We start from the raw sequence: 19,485 nt of genomic DNA on the forward strand, positions 1-19,485 counted from the left end.
GAAGGAGAAGAGAGAAATAGAGGAATGAGAGAAGGAATTGTTCTGTATATTCTTACGTGAACTTTATGTAATCCTGACAGTAGGTATACACTCCCTCAACATGCATTACACGATTTATTCTTCTGTTAACTAACTTTAACAACTTCTTTGCACGTGTATTAATGTCTACTGCCAGCTAGCTTCTTGAACTACCAATGAAGACTGTAACAATACTCCCTCCTTGAATGCATTCTTGTCCACAAGAATGTTCATTTATCCAATGTCATGAGCTGGGTATTGCACTTTGGAAATTGCATTTGAAGTTCTTTAAGATCCTCCTATATTGCATATTATGGAAAAAGGTTGGGCCACTGAATCAAACCCATTGTCATTGCCATGTTGTCTTTCTTCATCAATTTCCTATCCAGCATAGTTACAAGAATGATTTTCAGTCTTCCTTCCTTATCTAACACCGGTAATCTAGAAGATGTTACTGCTTCATCTCCAATATTCTTTTGAAGTAAAGACACATGAATATTAGATGCACTAAACTTCTCTTTGGTAACCTTAACACATATGCCACTTTCCTAATCCTTTTACTAATTTGATAAGAACCATAATACCTGAGATTGAGCTTAAAAGTCTTCCTCAACGCAATACTTCTTTGTCTATAAGGCTGAAGTTTCAGGAAAACCCAATCACCTTCTGAGAATTCCCTTCCAGTTCTATTCCTATCAGTCATCTTCTTCATCCAGTGTCTCGCTACTTCCAGTTTCCTTTTCAGTGTCTGATTTATATTAGTCCTTCTTTGTAACACCTCTTCTACTCAGCTACGGTAGTGGCTTCTTGAGCAATTCATTCTCTCTAGGGAGGAGTATAACTATAAAGAGCTTGAAAAAGACTCATTTTCAAAGTTGAGTGCTGACTAGTATTATACCACCATTATGCAAGAGATAACTAATGATACCATCATTTGGGATAATGCATAGTCATGCATCGAAGATATGTTTTTAAGCACTGGTTCGCCCTTTCAATTGACTATCTGTTTGTAGGTGATAGGTTGTACTCACCATCAACCGAATCCCTAGCTTCTTAAACAATTCTTTCCAAAATATATTGGTGAAGACCCTATCCCTATCCATCACAATAGCTGCTGGCAATCCATGGAACTTGTAAAAGTGATCTAAGAACAATTGCACAATATCTTGTGCTGTAAAGGGATGATCTAGTGCAATGAAATGCCCATATTTAATAAATCTATTAATCACCACCATAATAACATTTCTTCCTTTCAACTTTGGTAATCCTTCTATAAAATCCATTGTAATGGCTTTCCATGTGCCACTAGGAACTGATAGTGGTTGCAATAACCCAGGATAAATTACCTTCTCAACTTTGGCTTGTCTACATATTTTACATTTGTCCACAACTTTCTTCACCATTCTTTTCATACCAAACCAATAGAAATTCTCCTTAAGTCTTTTGTATGAATTTTGGATGCCAGCATGCCCACCAACATAGGAGTCATGTATAAATTTCACTAATTTGGCTCTAAGCTCCCCTTTCTGTCCCACTACTATTTTGACCTTATATCTCAAGACCCCATCTTCATAAGTGTAATCTGGTTCCTCTCTTGTTTTAGTCATCCTACCAATGATAATGTTTTGTATCTTGGAGTCATTATCATAGGATGCATGAACTTCTTCATACCAAGGTGGTAGAATCTTGGTCATTGCTCCAAGGTCGCCCTTTTCCTTGTCATGAACTTTATTGTTGCCCTTCCTAGATATTGCATTTGCAACAATGTTCTCCTTACCTTTCCTATATAGGATTTTATACCTTAATCCTAAGAGCTTAGTCAAACCTTTCTTCTGGATTGAAGTGTGAATTATTTTTTATCCAAAAGGTATTTCAAACTTTCATGATCTGTTTGTATTATAAATTGCTCTTATTCCAAGTAGTGTCTCCATCTCTCTACTACTATAAGGATAACCACGTATTCCTTTTCATTAATGGACAATCCCATGTGTTTAGGGCTTAAAGATTTGCTGAAATAAGCTAATGGTTTACCTTCTTGGCTTAATACTGCCCTCAGAAATCACATGCATCTGTTTTTAGAACAAAAGTCTTGGTGAAGTCAGGTAAGGCCAGAACTGGTGCCTCATACAAGGCTTTTTTTAAACTGATGAAAGCCTATTGAGCTTGGTCATTCTAGCCAAAACCATTCTTCTTCAGCAGTTCTATGAGGGGTTTACTGATGACTCCAAAATGTCGTATGAACTTCATGTAGTAACCAGCCAATCCCAGGAATCCTCTCAATTCCTTCAAGGATCGCGGTATAGGCCCACTATCAATAGCTTCAGTCTTCTTTGTATTAATTGCCACTCTTTCTATTGAAATCACATGCCCTAAATATTCCACCTGTTGTTCACCGAAAGCACACATTAGACTTATTGGCAAGTAATTGGTTAGCACTCAAAGTTTCTAGAACATTTCTTAGATGATCAAGATGTAGCTCAAAAGTAGGGTTGTAAATGAGTATATCATCGAAAAATACCAACATAAATTTTCTCAGAAAAGGCTCTAGTATGTTGTTCATCAGTGTTTAGAAGGTGGTAGGAGCATTGGTGAGGCCAAAGGGCATTACTATGAACTCATAATGATCTTGATGTGTCTTAAATGCTATTTTCTTTATACCTTCTTCATGCATTTTGACCTGGTGGTAACCCAATCTCAAGTCCAGCTTGGAGAAAAATTTGGAACCTTGCAGTTCATCTAGGAGATCATCTATAAGAGGGATGAGAAACTTGTTTTTGATGGTTTGATCATTGAGCTACTTGTAATCTATGCAAAATCTCCAAGTGTTATCTTTTTTTTTTTTAACAAGCAGGACTAGTGAAGCAAAGGGGCTAACATTGTGCTGTATTATTCCATTAGAGAGCATTTCCTTCACTAGCTTCTCTATTTCACCCTTTTGAATGAAGGGGCTTTTATAGGGTCTAATGTTTATTTGTTGTGAACCCGGTTTCAATGGAATTTTATGATCGGATCTTCTTGTGGGTGTTAAAGTTTTTGGTTCCTCAAAGACTCCAGCAAACTTTTCCAATAATGTTTTAATCTCTGCAGCTTCCATGATTGACCTGTCTTTTTCTTTTGTGTCTATTAAAAAGAACTAGCCTGCTAGTCCAAAGATCACATCCTTGAAGTTCCTCTGTTCCTTTATTACTGTTATCATCTGTAAGCCAACATCTTGAGAGATCCCCTTCAAATCATTATACCTTCCTTCTTAAATGATAGTCTCAATTTGATGAAGTTAAAGAGTATTGAAGAATACTTCTTTAACCAATCTACCCCCAAAACTATATCATGCCTTTCTAATTTCAGCACTCTCAAGTTGGCCTTGAATTCATAGCTTTGCGTAAACCAAGTAAATCCAGGACTATGCACCTCACATAACATGACATTCCCATTAACCACAGTTACTGCTAACAATGTGGTTTTACTAGTAACAAAATTCAACTTCTTAATCATGCTTTCATCAATAAAACTATGCATACTACCACTATCTATTAGGATTATAAAGTCTCTTCCTTGACAATCTCCTTTAATCTTGATAGGTATTGTAGGTGTCACTCTTAGCTAGGACGTTTAATGATAGCCCAAATTCATCTATCTTGTTACTCTCTTTATCTTGATCTTGCAGTGTTCCTTCTAGTTCCATAATACCTTTGTTCTCCTCCTCCTCTATTCCCTATATCATGTGTAAGCCTTTAGCATTGCATATGTGCCCCGGCATATATTTATCACCACATTTAAAGCATTGTCCCAATATTTTTTGTTCGAACAATCTATCTAGGATTTGCTTCACATTTTCAGTCCTAGATTGACTAAAAGTTTTGGCTGGAACATTACCTCTAATTCTCCCATTGTTGAATGGAATGTTGATTCGTTATAGTGATTTGTTCTTCTTGGCTAAAACAATGTTAGATTCTTCTTGTCATTTGGCCTATTCAGATGCCATCAACACATTTAATGGTTTCAAGATCTTCAACATTGGTTTGATATCATCCTTCAACCCACTAATGAAGCTAGAGACATAATATGACTATGGTAATGACGGATTAAGAGCACCCATCAATGATTTCAGTTCTTCAAACTTTTCTACATAATCATCAACGCTTTTGTCTTGTACCAGTTTATTGAACTCCTCAACAATGTCATCTTTACTACCAAACCTTCTGCAGATAGACTGGGAAAATTCTTCCTAACTAATCAATGTCTCATTCCCTCTTATTAACCCCTCAAACCAAACATCCACCCTTGCTTCCAGATAATATGAGACCAATCCAACCCACTGATGTACAGGTACTAAGTTGATCTTGAAATGTTTTGCCCCTAGAACATTGACAATTCCATTCTTAGTAGTGGTATCTTTTATATCTTGTCCTACTTTGTTCTTGTCCTATCACATGATCTCCTTGATACTAATTCTTGCTTCCTGGCGATACTCCATCATACAAGGTATTCACCCTGCTTCTCTACCAGTTTCCAGTGTAGCCAGAATACCTTTTAAATTAGCTCCAGTCTCCTTTCCCGCCATTTGATTAGCCAAGAAATTTTGGAATTGAGAGGACAACGATTCTATCTGTAGAATCATCTGATCGATCTTTCTACCTTGCTCCAGCCAACGTTTTTTATTCTTTTCCATAGATTCTTACCATTCTAGGTGATGGTTTTGTAGCTGATTATCTAACTTTTTGCAGTGTTCTTCAACTGCCTTGAGTTTATTATTCTCCACCATGGTTCAATGAATTATACAGCCAATTATTGTCTTAGTTCAGGCGCAGATACTAAATGTCAAGCTTGGCTTAACAAGAAAGGAAGAAAAGAATAACAAGGGAAGAAGAAGAGAGAAACAGAGGAATGGGAGGAGGAATTGTTCTATATATTCTTGCGTGAACTTTACAGTAGTTATATACTCCCTCAACATGCATCACATGATTTATTCTTCCACTAACTTTATCTAAATCTAATGCTTGTATTAATGCCTACTGCCAGCTAGCTTCTTGAACCGCGAATGAAGACGGTAAAAAACTTCCAAGTTAATTTAAAAGGTCAGGTCGGCATGTTATAAATCACAAAGTACGGTTGAGATAGACACTGAAAGCTCTTGAGATCAGAACTAGCCTTCATGCCTAATGCTATGCTTTCATCTTCGGCTTCTACTGTCCCCCATTGAATTGAATTCCTTGATACTCATCGTTTCATCTTCTAAGAACAGGCACTCTCTGTTATGAAGCGGGAAGAACAGTAGCGGGAAAATATAAAGACCTTCAAATCAAAAGAAGGCTGAGGCTACGACGACGCTTTGAACACCCTCCTTCAAAGCTTATACGCACCGTTTAAATAAATCAGTGGCACGCCAGGCTGATGTTAATTACTGTTTCCATTTTATTCTGTTAGTTGTTATTCTAGCAAGAGCCTCATGTGGCATTCTAGAATCCATTCCGTTTCCTATATCTGTAACTTGCATGTAACAGAGAACAACAAGAAAAATAATACAATCAACGTGTTCTCTTCCTTCTCTCTGTTTCTCTCTTCCATTCTCATACTCTTTTCTATTCTCTGGCCATTTAAAATGTCCCCATGCTAACTAGAAAAACCCCAACTATCCTAGCTACACAAATTAGCTCTCTCCCAATCGGTTCTCTCAGAATTCAGCTTGCAACACTCTCGTGCAAATAGGAACTACCACCTTCTTCGCTGTTGTGACAGCTGCTTTATAAACTGCTAATCCAGGCCTTTTCATCATCAATACAAGCAAAGGAGTTACATGTAGTTGCTTAGCACTTTCCAACACCCTGACAGGTGTCTGCAAATGCCATACCTCCTATTAGGGGTGAGCAAAAAAACCGATAAACCGATTAAACCGAGAAAACCGAAAAAAAAATAACCGAAAAAACCGAACGGAAAAAAAAACCGAATTAACCGATTAAAAAATCACAAAAAATTTTTGGTTCGGTTCGGTTTCGGTTTCCAAAGTCTGAAATCGATTGAACCGAACCGAACCGAACCGGTTCAACCAGACCAGCACTTAAAAAAAAAAACAACTATAAATAGGATGCTTTTTCTAACCCTAAGCCAACTTTGCTCTCTGCATTCCCTAAACAAAAAAGTAGCCGCCCCTCCCCCCTTCTCTATGCATCTCTCCCTTCCCCTTTCCTTTCTCTCTACATATCTCCCCTCTTTTTCTCTTTGCATCTCTCCTTTTTTATTGGAGAAGGAGACTGAGTTGGTGCAACAGAGTTGGATCGGTCGCCATTGAGAGCGAGTTTAGGGTTTTTTCTTTACAGGTGTGTGGTGGCGGCTCCAAAACGAAGTGGAGGGAAGATTAAAGAGTAAAAAAAGGGGATTTTTTTAACTAGCGTGTAAGGGTTTGGCCCTTCCTCTTTGATTTGTTTCCTCTTGTTCAAATAATAATGTTTTGATGGTTTTACATTTTAATAACAGATATCTTTTGATCTTTTCTTTGTTTTTTCTTCTCCAGTCAAATTACTTCTGTTCTTTCCTTTTGTTTTGTGTATCTTTTTGCTAAGTTTATTCTTGGGCAAAGATCTAACAAAAAGAAAATCAGGATTAAATTTCTGGATATCATGCATGCCCAACCAGTTAAAAAAAAAGTCATACTTGTTGAGAAAACTAAGATTTCTCAGAAAATAAGCACAGAAAGCACAGATTTGTGAAATTAAAAATAAAACGAAAATAAGATCCTTGAAAAAATATGAACAATGAAAAAACCCAGAAATAATTTTCGGTTTAAATTGGTTTGGAAGGGAAAAAAACCGAACCAAACCGAACATGGTCGGTTCGAACCGGTTTTTGGTTCGGTTCAGTTCAAAAACTTGAAAAAAAATAATTTCAGTTTGATTGTTTTTTTTTTCCCAAAACCGAACCGAACCGAAAATGATCAGCCCTACCTCCTACATTCACAGGGGCATCACTCAGTACTGTGGAATGCCTCTCATCTTTATCTTATTTTATATTTTTTTCAAATTTCATCAGCTAATATAACAACCATTCCCGTTTAAATTTTAGAATTCATGTTAAGCTTTGATGGATGTTGTGCAATATTTTTCATGTGATTTAACCTTCTATTTAAAATGAAAGAGCTAACCTTCTGAACCTGCTCATGGTTTGGAACTTGAATAAAAAAGAACGATACTGCTGGTAAACAACTACTAGCTAGCTCTACATTCTAACAAAGAAACCTAGCACTGGAATTGTATCATTGAGGTCGTGACGTATATTCAACACTCTCATCACCCCCAATCTTCTGTGCAGCTTCATCAAATGACATGCCTGTGGCTTCAGATGGGTATGGAAGCCTCACCCATCTCTCAGTCTTGAGCTCTGTAACATCCACAGCATACACCGCTGATTCGTCCAACATCCTTCCACACCAATTGCCTTACACCTGATATACTCTCCCTTACCAATCTCTTCTACTGGGCCGTCTACAAGCAAACTGCCCTGGCTTGCACTGGACAAATTATGAAGCACCAATGTCAACAAAGTCTGACAATCCTATACCAGCCTCGGGATCTTCATACACACCAATTTCTGATGTGTTTTGAAGGCCTCTTACACTTGATGTGATGTTATCTTCACCTGGGCTCTCAGGTGACTCGTGCTGCAATGCTTGTCCAACTTGATTTTCTGGAAATGTAATATCAACTTCCATTGGTGCACGAACATCCTTACCTGCACGAGCTAACCTTGCTTTACGATTGTTGAGCCTGTGATAGCAAAAAAATAGGCACTCATTAAAAGCATAACAAAGCACTGACCTATCTAATTAAACTTCTGTAGTACGGTAAAAAAAACTTTTCCAGTTTCAGCCTGCCAACCAGGCACTGATCTATCTAAGAAATTCAGTGGCATGAATAACGACATGCTGATTGAAAAATCAAATTAGTATAATGTGCGAATGGAAAAAATTCATAGATGCGTACAAATATAGAACTGGAATTTCGAAATAATTTCCCTGGAACAAAAAAATGGTTTGTTACCTAGAATGCCAATAGACAACTCAAATGATAATTGCATGGGTAGCAGTACTGGAAGATTATGCAAAGAGTCCTAGAATTAGCATTTAATACACCTCAATCTTTTCAGAGTTTGCATCCAATAAATCTTCTAATCTAATATGTAAGAAATAAAACGCCCTTGTACCAAGAGTCCTTGGGCACCTGTGATTTATTCCTGTCCTGTATAAGAAGCTTTCCACAAGAAACTCTGCAAAGTAACTACATGGAGAATCAACTTTTAAAAACTGAATGAAGAGACATTTCAGTAATAACCGAATTGTGCAATTATCTCCTCTTTTATAACATTAACAACTAAAAGAAGGGTAACATAAGAGTTCAAATAAAATTCTTTTCTGGGCAACGGCTATATTAGGCATCTATTTACAAGTGCAGTTGACCCACAAATAATTCCAGTAATGCCACGTTTCACTGCCAAGAAGTGGTAGAACAAGAAAATTCAAAAGCCCCAACTTGAACAAGACCTTGAGAATATAAACTTTTAATCTTTTCCTACACTATTAATTATGAAGAGAGTATAACCTCAAGGAGAGGGGCAAAAGTGTTTTTAAACCAAGGAATGCAAACTATCAGAGAAGGTGAAGCTTCTTACCAATTTTTCAGCTGTGAAGATGTAACTTCTGATCCCTGGAAAACACAATTAAACTTATTAAGCAAAATAAATAAATAAATAAATAAATAATAAGCACAGGTGATCCTGGGGACACAAATAAAATTAACTGACATAATAAATAATTTAAAGGTGCATTTTTACATACATTGAGACTTAATTTATCAGCCCATGACTGTAACGCTGCTGCATTTCGCTGCATCTCAGGTTCATCTAGCAGGGCTTTCTCCATAAGTGCGATTTGATAGTCATTCATAATAGTTCGCTTCCTTTTTCTTGGCTGCTTTTCTTCAAAATGAAGACTTTCAGCTTTTTCACCATTTCGAACTCCCTGGCAGCCACTTCCTTTTATATGTGCACTTGATTTCAGTAAGTCACCATTCACCACTTGACCTACAAAAGTCTTTCCTCTAGTTGAACTTGTATCTGAACCACTTGTCTCAACATTATGAGAATCTCTATCCATCTCTCTTAAAACATCAGAAGCGCATGCACCAGATTTAGCTTTGTCTCCCCTCATCACATTAGCTTGATTCATATGCTCATTTCTGAAATTGTGCTTCTCCTCTTCTTGAATAGCTGAATTCTCTGACATTTCCTCCTTTTGAATATCTGTCCTGTTGTTAAGACTTGAAGGTTCCTTCCTCGCCATAGGTGATGAGGATGCCCTAGTGCTTTGAGCTTCCTACCAGGAATCAAATTTTTCTGTGAGAAAATGTAGGATTTGTAGAGAAAGGCAACATCAAGAAGACTTGAAATCCTTGATCAGAACCATTACGATACATAATCTTAAGAGTTTGACCCTCAATAAAATATTCTATAACTTCTAAAGTTTCAATAATTATATGATAATACTCCACTAAAAAAAAGTTATTACTCGGTTCTAAACTTTAATTTGGACTTCTGTCAAGCAATCTGTCTGTCACCAATAGCAAAGCAAGAAAATTCTTTTAGTGGAGTTAATTTATAACTTACGCCACATCAAAATATATTTTGATACACAATCTCCGTAAACTCTCAATATATCTAAAAAATTAAACAAATATGATTGTTAATGTAAACATTGTACTCTTCTATGAAATGTGTAATAATAGTAAATAAGTTTGATCAGATTATCATGAAAAGCATGGAGAACTCAAGAGCAAGAGTAAAAGAATCAACATAAAAGCTAAAGGGAAGATAAGCGATAAGTGCAATGTGTAATAGAGAATATATCAAAATGAGAGACAACATGAGTAGCTGAGATAAGTTGAGTCACATCAATTGTAATATAAAGAGATCATTAGTGAAAAATCATACAAATGAATACTGAGCAATACTTCCTCTTTAAGCGTATGCTGAACAGACTGCATGTTTGCTTTAATAGCATTTCATTTTTTTAGCTACTTGCATGTAAATCACAAAGCTTAAATCTGATAATCTCAGAACTTCTTAAATTAAAATACAAAATTGAATCTGCTTACATGTATTAATCTTTTCTGTTTAGTTAATATATTGGGTTCAATTTAAACAATAAAGAAGGCAAGTATTATAATACCTATATTTTCATTTTTCATTAATTCCAGGGGGGTCAATTGACCCCATTATTGTTTTCCTGGCTCTGCCCATGTTTGTCACCTTGATGACCAGTCACCAATAGAATCACACATCAAATCAAAATTGAGCTTTAATGTCAAATGGTACATCATCATACTATTGTAATAGATAATTGTGACAAATAAATGAACTTCCTTGTATTAAAAAATAAAAAGATTGAAATTCCAGTATTCACCTGAAGATGCTCATCAATACTGAGTCTGGAGAACTTATCCAAAGATATTGACCTCTCTGATTTGATTTCCTAAAATATTTTCAGTAGCAGAATGTTAGCACATTTAATTTGACGAGGAGAAGAAACAGGAAGTTGCTGAAGTTGGAGTGGATAGAGAAAAAGAAAAGATTATTAATCATTGAAGGGCAAAACCTTACTTGAACTTGGTTTTCTTCAAAATCAGCAGGATTAATCAATGATTGTAACTGGTTAAAGAACACTCTGCAATAAAATATAAATGAAAAAAATAAGCTATTTTACAACCAACAAATAGACAATAGTTGCTGAAAGATTGAAAAGATGCTTTAGACTCAATTAGTTGCACCCGCACCCTGAGTACAACACAGAATAGAAGCTTATTCTGGAATTTACTTAGACTCTGAGTACTTTCCCTTCCAAATGCAGCTTATGGTGCTGAATTTAATTTCATGTTGTCAGGCAGAGATTGACAACCACTCAAAGAATCCAGAAGCATACAAGGAATCGATACACTGCTATTATGCAGAATATTATGGGTGTAGATTGCTGAAAAAGGTACACCATATAAGCTATGTTTCACTGCTTTACTCAACTTTTGCTGACTTTTATAGAGGCATGTAAGTGGAAATAATGGAAATAAAGAGTTGGGAATTGGACCATCTCATTTAAAGTAATGTTTCTGACAATGCTTGCCAGCCTCTTCAAATTTTTGACAAAGCCCATTTTAATTTGTGTGCAATATTTTGAATTCTAAGATCAATAATATGAATTCGTTCAGCAAAGTCTCCCAAGCTATATGTTAGTGAAAAAGCCCATTTAATGAATAGTCTAAACAAAAAAATCAATCTTCTCTCTCCTTTTTTCCTTCTCAAAGTTAGCTTTTACCATTCGAGGATGATTCTATTCTTTAAAATTAAGCTAAAAAAAACAAAAAGAAAAGGAAAGAAAAGAACAATAACACTTGTAGTAAAACAGCCAAAAATGAAAATTATAGGAAGAAAGTAGCATGGTTGATGTTTAACTCACCTTAAGAGCTGTACATCCTCCTCATTCAAAAAGTTTGGAATTAAAGACTCTGCATGACTTAGCAATGAACCTACACATGCAAGTTACTCATGGAAAACCCCACCAACTTTTATGCATCATGTCTATTGAGAAAATCACGAGACTGATACTTACGAAGGTTCCTGCAAACTGTTACAGCTCTTTGAGCACCAGAAGTAAAAGAAAACCCAGGCAGTGATTTAGATGGGTCCATCCTCATGCACTCCAAAAACTTGTGAAGGAACAAGTTTCTTTCCTGTTCTGTGGACGAGAACAAAATTTTGAATTACTTAATCTATACAGCAGCCACCAGATCAATCATGATGAATATTTTGGAAGATTGTGAGAGAGAATTCACCTTCACAAATGTTTGGAACAAAACAGTGTAGGTTGGCAATTAGTTTCACAAATAATGAAGTTCTCTGATGCGCATACATAGCTTGAGGCATGTTACTGGGAATTAAAGTAATTTCTAAATTTATTGCATTTGACAGGTTCGCTGCTGCAAATGTGTCTAAAAACCACCCAGCTGCTGCAAATGTGTCATACTCCAGAGTAGCATCTTCTTCTCTTGGTGGAAATTCAGACGAACACCAGATTGATAAAAAATCTCCATGGGGGAGCGAAAAAATAGCGGTCATAACTTTGGTCTGTAGAGCATATTGATATTTGAAAATAAAAAAGGAAAGTCATGAATCTCTCTCCATGATGGATGCTTTGAAGCATAATGAGTTGGAAATACACAACATTTAAAAATTACATGCATTTTCAGTGGCTTTGCAATTTTTAACAACAGAGAACAATGAATTTTTTTGTACATTATGTAGTATGTGTCTAAACTTTAATGTTTTTCAGAGAAGATATCAGAGAAAGTCACTTAAAACAATTCAGCAGAAGTAGCATGGTGAAACTAAGTGAGAATCATGCCTGAGAATCCAAATGATTAACTTACAAAGCAAGTTGTGATAAAAGATCTGAAATTTGAATCATCTGAGAAGATATCAGCCAGACGCATAGCATTGAGTCGCAAAAGCCCCATGGGAAAAGTTCTGTCTGAACATGGACTAAGATGATTGGGATCTTTGCTAAGTGCAGCCTTCAGTAATTCAAGAATCTACATCAAAAAGTATTAATAGCAAGCATTAAAAACGAGGCTTCAAATGGAATAAAGAAATAGGAAACAGTGGGTTGAGACAAGTTTGGTTTGCGGATCACCAATAAATGAAACTGGCCAATATCTCTGCCACAAAATAGATCTATGTTCACGATTACTGTGAGTGGAAGGAGATTGTCAACTTTGCAAAACACTTTTGGTTTAGCAGATGTGCCAGGTAAAACAAATAAAAATTGTGGGTTGCATCACTCTGCCTCTCCGTATCAAAGCCCACTAATGTGCTAGCACATTTATTAAACTAACCTCTAATACTACAGACTTTGCCAAATCAAGACTCCCTGGAGAACTCGCTACCTCATCAAGGTAAGAGATGCTTTCTGCTTCACACAAATGCAATAGCTGCATAAAAACACATGGTCAACAGAATAAAAAATCAGGGATATTTAGACGAGCAAGGAAATAAGAAGTTATACAAGATAATGACGCAGCCTAAGCCTTGCCACTACATTAAAACTTACAATCGATAATACTTTAGCCTTCAGTCTAGATATTGCAGCTACAACAGTGAAAGAATCTACAAAAGGAGGTGTAACGTTTAAATTCAAGATGGCCCGCGCCAGAAAAAGAACACCTCCCCTTCCACAAAGTTCCTGAAATGGTATTATACACAGATATTTTACCAAAATAATGAAAAATGATAAATAACAAAAAGGATTATTAAACATGATATGTCCATGTAAAATATAAAAAGGAGACTTATAACTAGCATGGATACCATCATCAAGATCATTGATGCAAATAAAAGTTATAAATTATAAGGATTATTAAACATGAGATGTCCATGTAAAATTTAAAAGGAGACTTATAACTAGTATGGATACCATTGTCAAGATTATCGATGCAAATAAAAGTTATAAATTATAATAGCCTCCTGCAATATTTCACAATTGTTTCAACATTTTGTTTTACTGCTAGATCAAAATGCTAGCACTGAAAAACTCCATGTTTCTCCAACTGACTTTCCTGCTTTTTCACCACATACAATCACATTAACTAGATGCTTCTACTTCCGATTTGGTCCAGCAAGAAGAATTTCTCCATCTTATGTCAAACACAGAGAAAAACATCGAAGCTGGCATCTCTTGACATACAGCTTAAAACCAAACATATAGAATAAGATGGTTCTATTTTAGAAACCTTGTTCCTAAGAAGGCGCTCGCGAAACACCTTTTGCTGGCACAATGACTGAAGAATCTGTAAAGAAGCCTCACATTGTTGGCAGATATAGTTAACTATTTGTTCAGCTGTTGGACTTTTCGCATGAAGACCAGTATATTGATCTGACAGCTTGACCTGAAGAAATCTAATGGCTACATGAACAGCTCCAAAAGCTGCATCCATAAATATGTCAACCTATAAGAGAAAATGCATGATCAGAAAGTCCATAAATGTCTCTGCCTTCAGAGCTTAAAAGCTCAAAATAAAATGATAATATGATCAGAAATTGTTAATGAAACTGGAGTTTATAGATCAATCAAAATTTAGTGGTGAGAGTGTGGGAGTAGCAGTGGTGCTGTGTAGGTGTTAGTTAAAAAGAAAAGGAAATTTTGAATCGAATCTGGGTTTTAGTTCAGTTTATCTAACATCTCATAGCCTAAATTAATAAAATAAGGTTATCTGGGTCAACAGGAGGGAAAATTCCCTATCAAACCATAGCCTTGAACCCACATGTAACTGATATGCTGATTCCATGTCAATTATTAATGAACAAATCAGCTACTGACAGACATCCATATTTGAATTGATTATGCAAAATTTAGAAATAAGAAAAATCTACTGAAAAAATTAAAGACCATGCTGTTGATAGTTAAAAATAGCAAAGCTCAGCCAATAAATATGTTCTAAAAAAAAGAAAGAAATGAAAAGCTTTGCAATGATCCCATGAATATAGTAAACCCATTTCTCTTAAATATCCAAAATCATGTGGGAAGATTGTACCTTGGGGTGAGCAAGCAATACTTGAACAAGATCTTGCCATTGCAAAGATATACATCCTGACAATAAATGTAGACTGGATGCTACCAGTGCTGAATGCACAAGTAACAGAGAACATGAAATACAGTTTTCCTACATAACAAAAATAACCCTGGTAAACGTTAAGAGTTTGGGAAGTAACCCCTCAAGAGTTAAATACTAAGGAATACCTGTCTATAACCACTAAGAACAATTAGTAAATAAAACACCAGATCCAGCAGCTGCTCTGATACTTTAACATCATCGAGCAAAACCTGTATATATAACACAAAAGAGCATCAGGAGAGAATGTGTTTTGCTTCAATATATCATTTCCAAATTTTTAAGAACATAAATATCTGAAGGTGAAAAGAACACATCACAGTTTCCAAGAATAAACAAAAAGATTGATCGTTTACAGAAGAACAATGGGTAACATCCAAATATAAGCCCCTTAAAAAAATAATTTCAGATACTGATAATTAAGAACCCAATGTCATAACTACCTCAAAACAACTTCCAAGTGCAAGGACTTGGAATAGCTTCAACACCACAAAGAAAAAATTTGATTAAAAAAATTCAAAGAAAAAACAAGACAGCTGCACAGAAAGACTACAATATCCAAACCACGGATTCAAGAACCTAAAGTACTAGGAAGATGGGGGTACGTGTTTTCAGCTAAAATTAAAATAGTGACCATTCCTATAATTTGCCAGGGTTCATAAACACATTGGAGCCTGACTTTAAATACACATCCCCAGATTTTCAAGAAATGTATCAGTTCAATTGCTAAGCAAAACAGACACCAAAACTGATGCTACATAAAAAAGAGATAATAATAATAATAATAATAAAGACTAGGCAATGATTGGTAAAAGCAACCTGCTCAAGTTTACTGTTCCGAGGTGCTAGATCACATAAGGAATGCAAAAGCCGAATACCACACAACAAATATCTCAACAGTGATTCATCTCTATCAGATGACATAAGTACTGCAATAAGGTGTAAAGGAAGAAAGCCTGCCAGTTTTTCCACATCAATCTGATAAAAAAAAAAAAGTGATTTAAGATGCAAGACGGTGGTAAAATAAGAAAGCGTAAGTGTGATGATGATGAGTTTGTTTCCTGACCTTTATTGTAGATCCTTTTTCAGAATGAAAGTGAATTGTAAAATTTTCAGAGTCCCTTAACAATTTGTTAAGCTCCTGACAGCTAAGACCATGTAACTCTTTCACTGCTGAAATTAAATCAATGACCTGTTCATATAAGTAGACGCTTAGCCCTGTTAGAAAGAGGGAGTGGCTGAAGAGAAGTAAAACTGAACATGAAACACAGTTGAATAATTAAACAATGGAATTGATAAAAGTTTTTGTTAGATTAAGCAGAAGTTCAAGAAAATAAAAAGAAACAGAAGAGTTGGATGATTGAAAAATGAAATGATGAACCAAGTGAGCTGATCAGATACAATGAAGCAGAGATGATTTTTTCCATTATCCAACCAAAACAAATAAAAATAACAAAAAAACATTTTAGCTGAGTTAACAATGCTTACTTGTTCAGCCATAGATGGTTCTTCCTCAGCAACCTGCATGCAAGAGCCAGGACAAGAAAGCTGACAAGAAAAAAATAATGAACTACTGCGACCAGAACAAAAGACAGAGCATGGATGCTGGCAATAATATAATGCGCTCAAGGCTAGAGGGCAAGGGCAGACAAATGAAACAAGTACACGCCAATTCTTCAATGATAAGGAAAAAAGAGCTTATAGAGAAAATACCCCACAGTTTCCAACATAGACTATAATTCCCACATTTTTGGTAGCAGATAGCATTTCTGCTTCAAAAAGTAAGAAGTACCCTGGATAGAGAAAATATTGCAAAGTTGTGAACTTGCACTTGATATTCCATAAATGTGATAGTTGTAAATGAATTTAAGAAAAATTCTGACTCAAAAAAAGTACTTAATCACCTTAAAAAAGAAAAGGGTACCATTTTCTTCATAAAAAAACATTTTAAGCGATCACAAACTACTAAATAATTCTACTTAATGCATTGCAAACCTTATCTTATTACTTCATAAAGAAGGAGGAGCTAAAATTATAGTATTTTCAAGTAACGATCACAACATGCACCTCTTCTCAAGTAATTCTCATACTATAATTGTAATGAAAAACCATACAGTCCTATTTATAGAGCTTAGGAAAGCCTAACTCCTGAACTTTTTTGCAATGGCAATATCAACTTGTAGGAATCCCTAATCACTGACAGATCTAAATGTATTTAGTGTCTAATCTAAAAGGGAAGGATAACTCTCTCTATTTGAGGTCAACCTCATAAAAGCAGATACTTTGAATCGGTCTAAAACTTAAATCCCTTTTCTATCTCCTTTACAATCAATCAGATATTGAGGTGGAGCCCTATCAAACCAACCATGGAAGATACTCAAAGAATACATGCAAGCAACTCCACAACCACCGCATGCCTGAAAATGTAAATCCAGAACTACAAGAGGAAATATCCAGTCAAATGGGAATGGAGTTCGTTTGTTTTAGATGAAGATGCAAGACCTAGAAACCATGATGTGCCTAATCACTCCCTGGAACTCAATTAAGTGTCATTTGTGACTGTTAAGTAACTATATGATGATCAAGGAAAAGTAATATCAATTAGCTCTTCCAAATGGTATCTTCGAATTCAAAAATGTAAAGATTTTAAAGGCATGAACTTATTATTACGAGAGTTGAACATGCTTCAATAAGAAATAGGAAAATAAAAACCCTAGATTTCAATCTCAAAGTGAAGTGAACATTGAAAACCCTAAAATGCTATGGAAACAAATAGGTTACAGGGGATAAAAAGGAAAGGAAAATAATGTGAACAAAATATAAAATTCAAACAACAAGAGTGAATTAAAGAGCTAACCTTTTGAGCCGTATCAACGAGCTAAGCGCCAAAAGGAACCCAAAAAATAAATTAATTCATGATGGGGTTTCTTGGTTTGGGTTGGGAGGGTTGATAGAAACGTCCAAGTATGAAAATATGTGAGAGTCTGTGCTGTGTGTTTATAGGAGGATCGAAGGAAGACTACAGGCTACACACGTTGCTAATAAAAACCATAGCCTTCCTTTTCTTTTTCTCGTTGGTGGGGTGGAAAGAGACCATCGGATTGCTTGCTATGAGAAAGGGACTCTCTTTTTTTTTTTTTTTTAATGTTTGTTTGTTTGGCTAAAAATAGAACCAAGTAAATTTGTTGTCTAGTTACTCAGCTTTTAACTCGCATATAACCTAGTCCTGTATGTTTCTAAAAGTTATAACTCAGTCCTTTGACTGAGTTGACTCTTGTCTTTTTAACAGTCGATTGGCTTTTCTCCAGAGTGATGCAGGAAACATACCGAGTGAATCTGCATTAGACACAATGGCGAGTGTCACGGGATAAATTTTTTGCTCCACAAATAGATATGTGCAGCAATCTAGTCCCCACTAGACTCAGTCTTTCCCTCACTAATTTTACTTGTATTTGCCTAACAACTAAGTGTTTCCCTCACCAAGAGGTTTCTCACACTCTCTAACGTTACGTAGACAAGCGAAATACACAAGTGACGATACACAGCACCTAGCACACTGAGAATACAAGAAGAACTCTCAACCTTTATTTATCTCGTCAACAAAGGATTACACAATAAGAGTGTGTGTGTTGTGCATAGAAATCGCATGCTACACATACAAGGCTTTGCAACCTATTTATATACAAATATGTAAGCTACAAGGCACACCAATGATCCCTATTTTTCAGGACATAGTGGAGCACTCTCCCCCATGTTCTCCATGATCTTAGTGACCTATTTTCCAGCAAGTAGTGGACAGTTACTCCCCATGATCCCATGATCCAGCAGCTTGTAGAGTAACACATGTTCTGCCCCCACGTTCTGCCCCCATAATCTCATGATCTTGGATGTCTATAACTGCCACTAACCCACGTTTTGCATGCCCACCTGGCAGCCCCAACTGCCAGTTTGTGTTGCGTCAATTATTAGGTCTCTCGCATGCCTTGGACAGTCTTTCGTCCAAATTTTAAATCGTGCCAAGTCGAACCCATGACTTACACAAGCTATTGTACGCTACCAAATTCGTATATGCGTGCAGGCTGCCACATGTTTGCGCTGCCGAATTCACATATGCGTGCAGGCTGCCACATGTCTGCGCTGCCGAATTTGCATATGCGTGCAGCGACAACCCCTGTTCTCGTCATCCTATCCCTCTGACGAATTTTCCTATCTGGCCTAGACAATCCAGCATCTAGCCCCTGTTCGTCGAACAATCTACGCTGCTGATTTTCCCTAATGAACCTACAGCTGCACAAATATGCGCTACCAATTTATCCCACTGTTGGCATGACTGTCAGCACCCTTAGGCACTGTTTTGGACAGCATACCGAAGTGTGCACCTCGTGCACATTTGACATTGTTACAGCAAGCCTTATTGTTTTAGCCAACTTTATGGATAGTTATCAATCGTCTCTATTCATATGACATATGATATGCACAACTTTACTCTTACTTTCTAAAATAAATATTAGTTCTAGTTTATCATTGTAAAAGTTTCTGTTTTCAAGGTGTTTAATGATAAAATGTCTAATATTAGTAAATGATTTGAGGCCTAAGTTAATATTTGACACTTTTTACATAGGAGGTGAATATCTTCCTGAAAACAACGATAAGTATATGTGTGTGTGTTTTTTATAAACAAGTGAGGTTAAGGTGAGAAAATGGTTATTGCTTCTGTAAAGTTAATCACAAAGCTAGTCATGAAATGTTTATATATTTCTCTGTTTCT

At 36.0% G+C, this 19,485-nt stretch overlaps 1 protein-coding gene across 5 annotated transcripts; it reads right to left on the bottom strand.

Annotated features, from left to right (window-relative positions):
* Positions 1 to 7,099: 7,099 nt before the first annotated feature.
* LOC7481453 (nodulin homeobox) lies at positions 7,100 to 17,857 on the bottom strand. Of its 5 annotated transcripts, none has more exons than XM_024595376.2 (19): positions 17,575 to 17,854; positions 16,431 to 16,510; positions 16,206 to 16,238; positions 15,784 to 15,909; positions 15,537 to 15,695; positions 14,846 to 14,929; positions 14,640 to 14,768; positions 13,839 to 14,054; positions 13,160 to 13,291; positions 12,945 to 13,040; positions 12,480 to 12,641; positions 11,886 to 12,177; positions 11,663 to 11,788; positions 11,510 to 11,579; positions 10,663 to 10,726; positions 10,466 to 10,534; positions 8,843 to 9,379; positions 8,677 to 8,711; positions 7,100 to 7,775 (listed from the first exon to the last, which is right to left on the bottom strand). In XM_024595376.2, exons 2-19 carry the CDS (start codon positions 16,482 to 16,484, stop codon positions 7,529 to 7,531), a joined length of 2,631 nt encoding a protein of 876 aa, XP_024451144.1. In that variant the 5' UTR covers positions 16,485 to 16,510; positions 17,575 to 17,854; the 3' UTR covers positions 7,100 to 7,528. The 5 variants fall into 5 exon arrangements, with proteins under 5 accessions (XP_024451144.1, XP_024451143.1, XP_024451147.1 ...); XM_024595375.2 differs by having other exon boundaries at positions 16,206 to 16,265; XM_024595378.2 differs by lacking the exon at positions 7,100 to 7,775 and adding an exon at positions 7,801 to 8,285 and having other exon boundaries at positions 16,206 to 16,265; positions 17,575 to 17,857.
* Positions 17,858 to 19,485: the final 1,628 nt, after the last annotated feature.

This window comes from Populus trichocarpa, chromosome 2 (assembly GCF_000002775.5).
Source record: "Populus trichocarpa isolate Nisqually-1 chromosome 2, P.trichocarpa_v4.1, whole genome shotgun sequence".
In the NCBI taxonomy this organism is placed as follows: Eukaryota; Viridiplantae; Streptophyta; class Magnoliopsida; order Malpighiales; family Salicaceae; genus Populus; species Populus trichocarpa.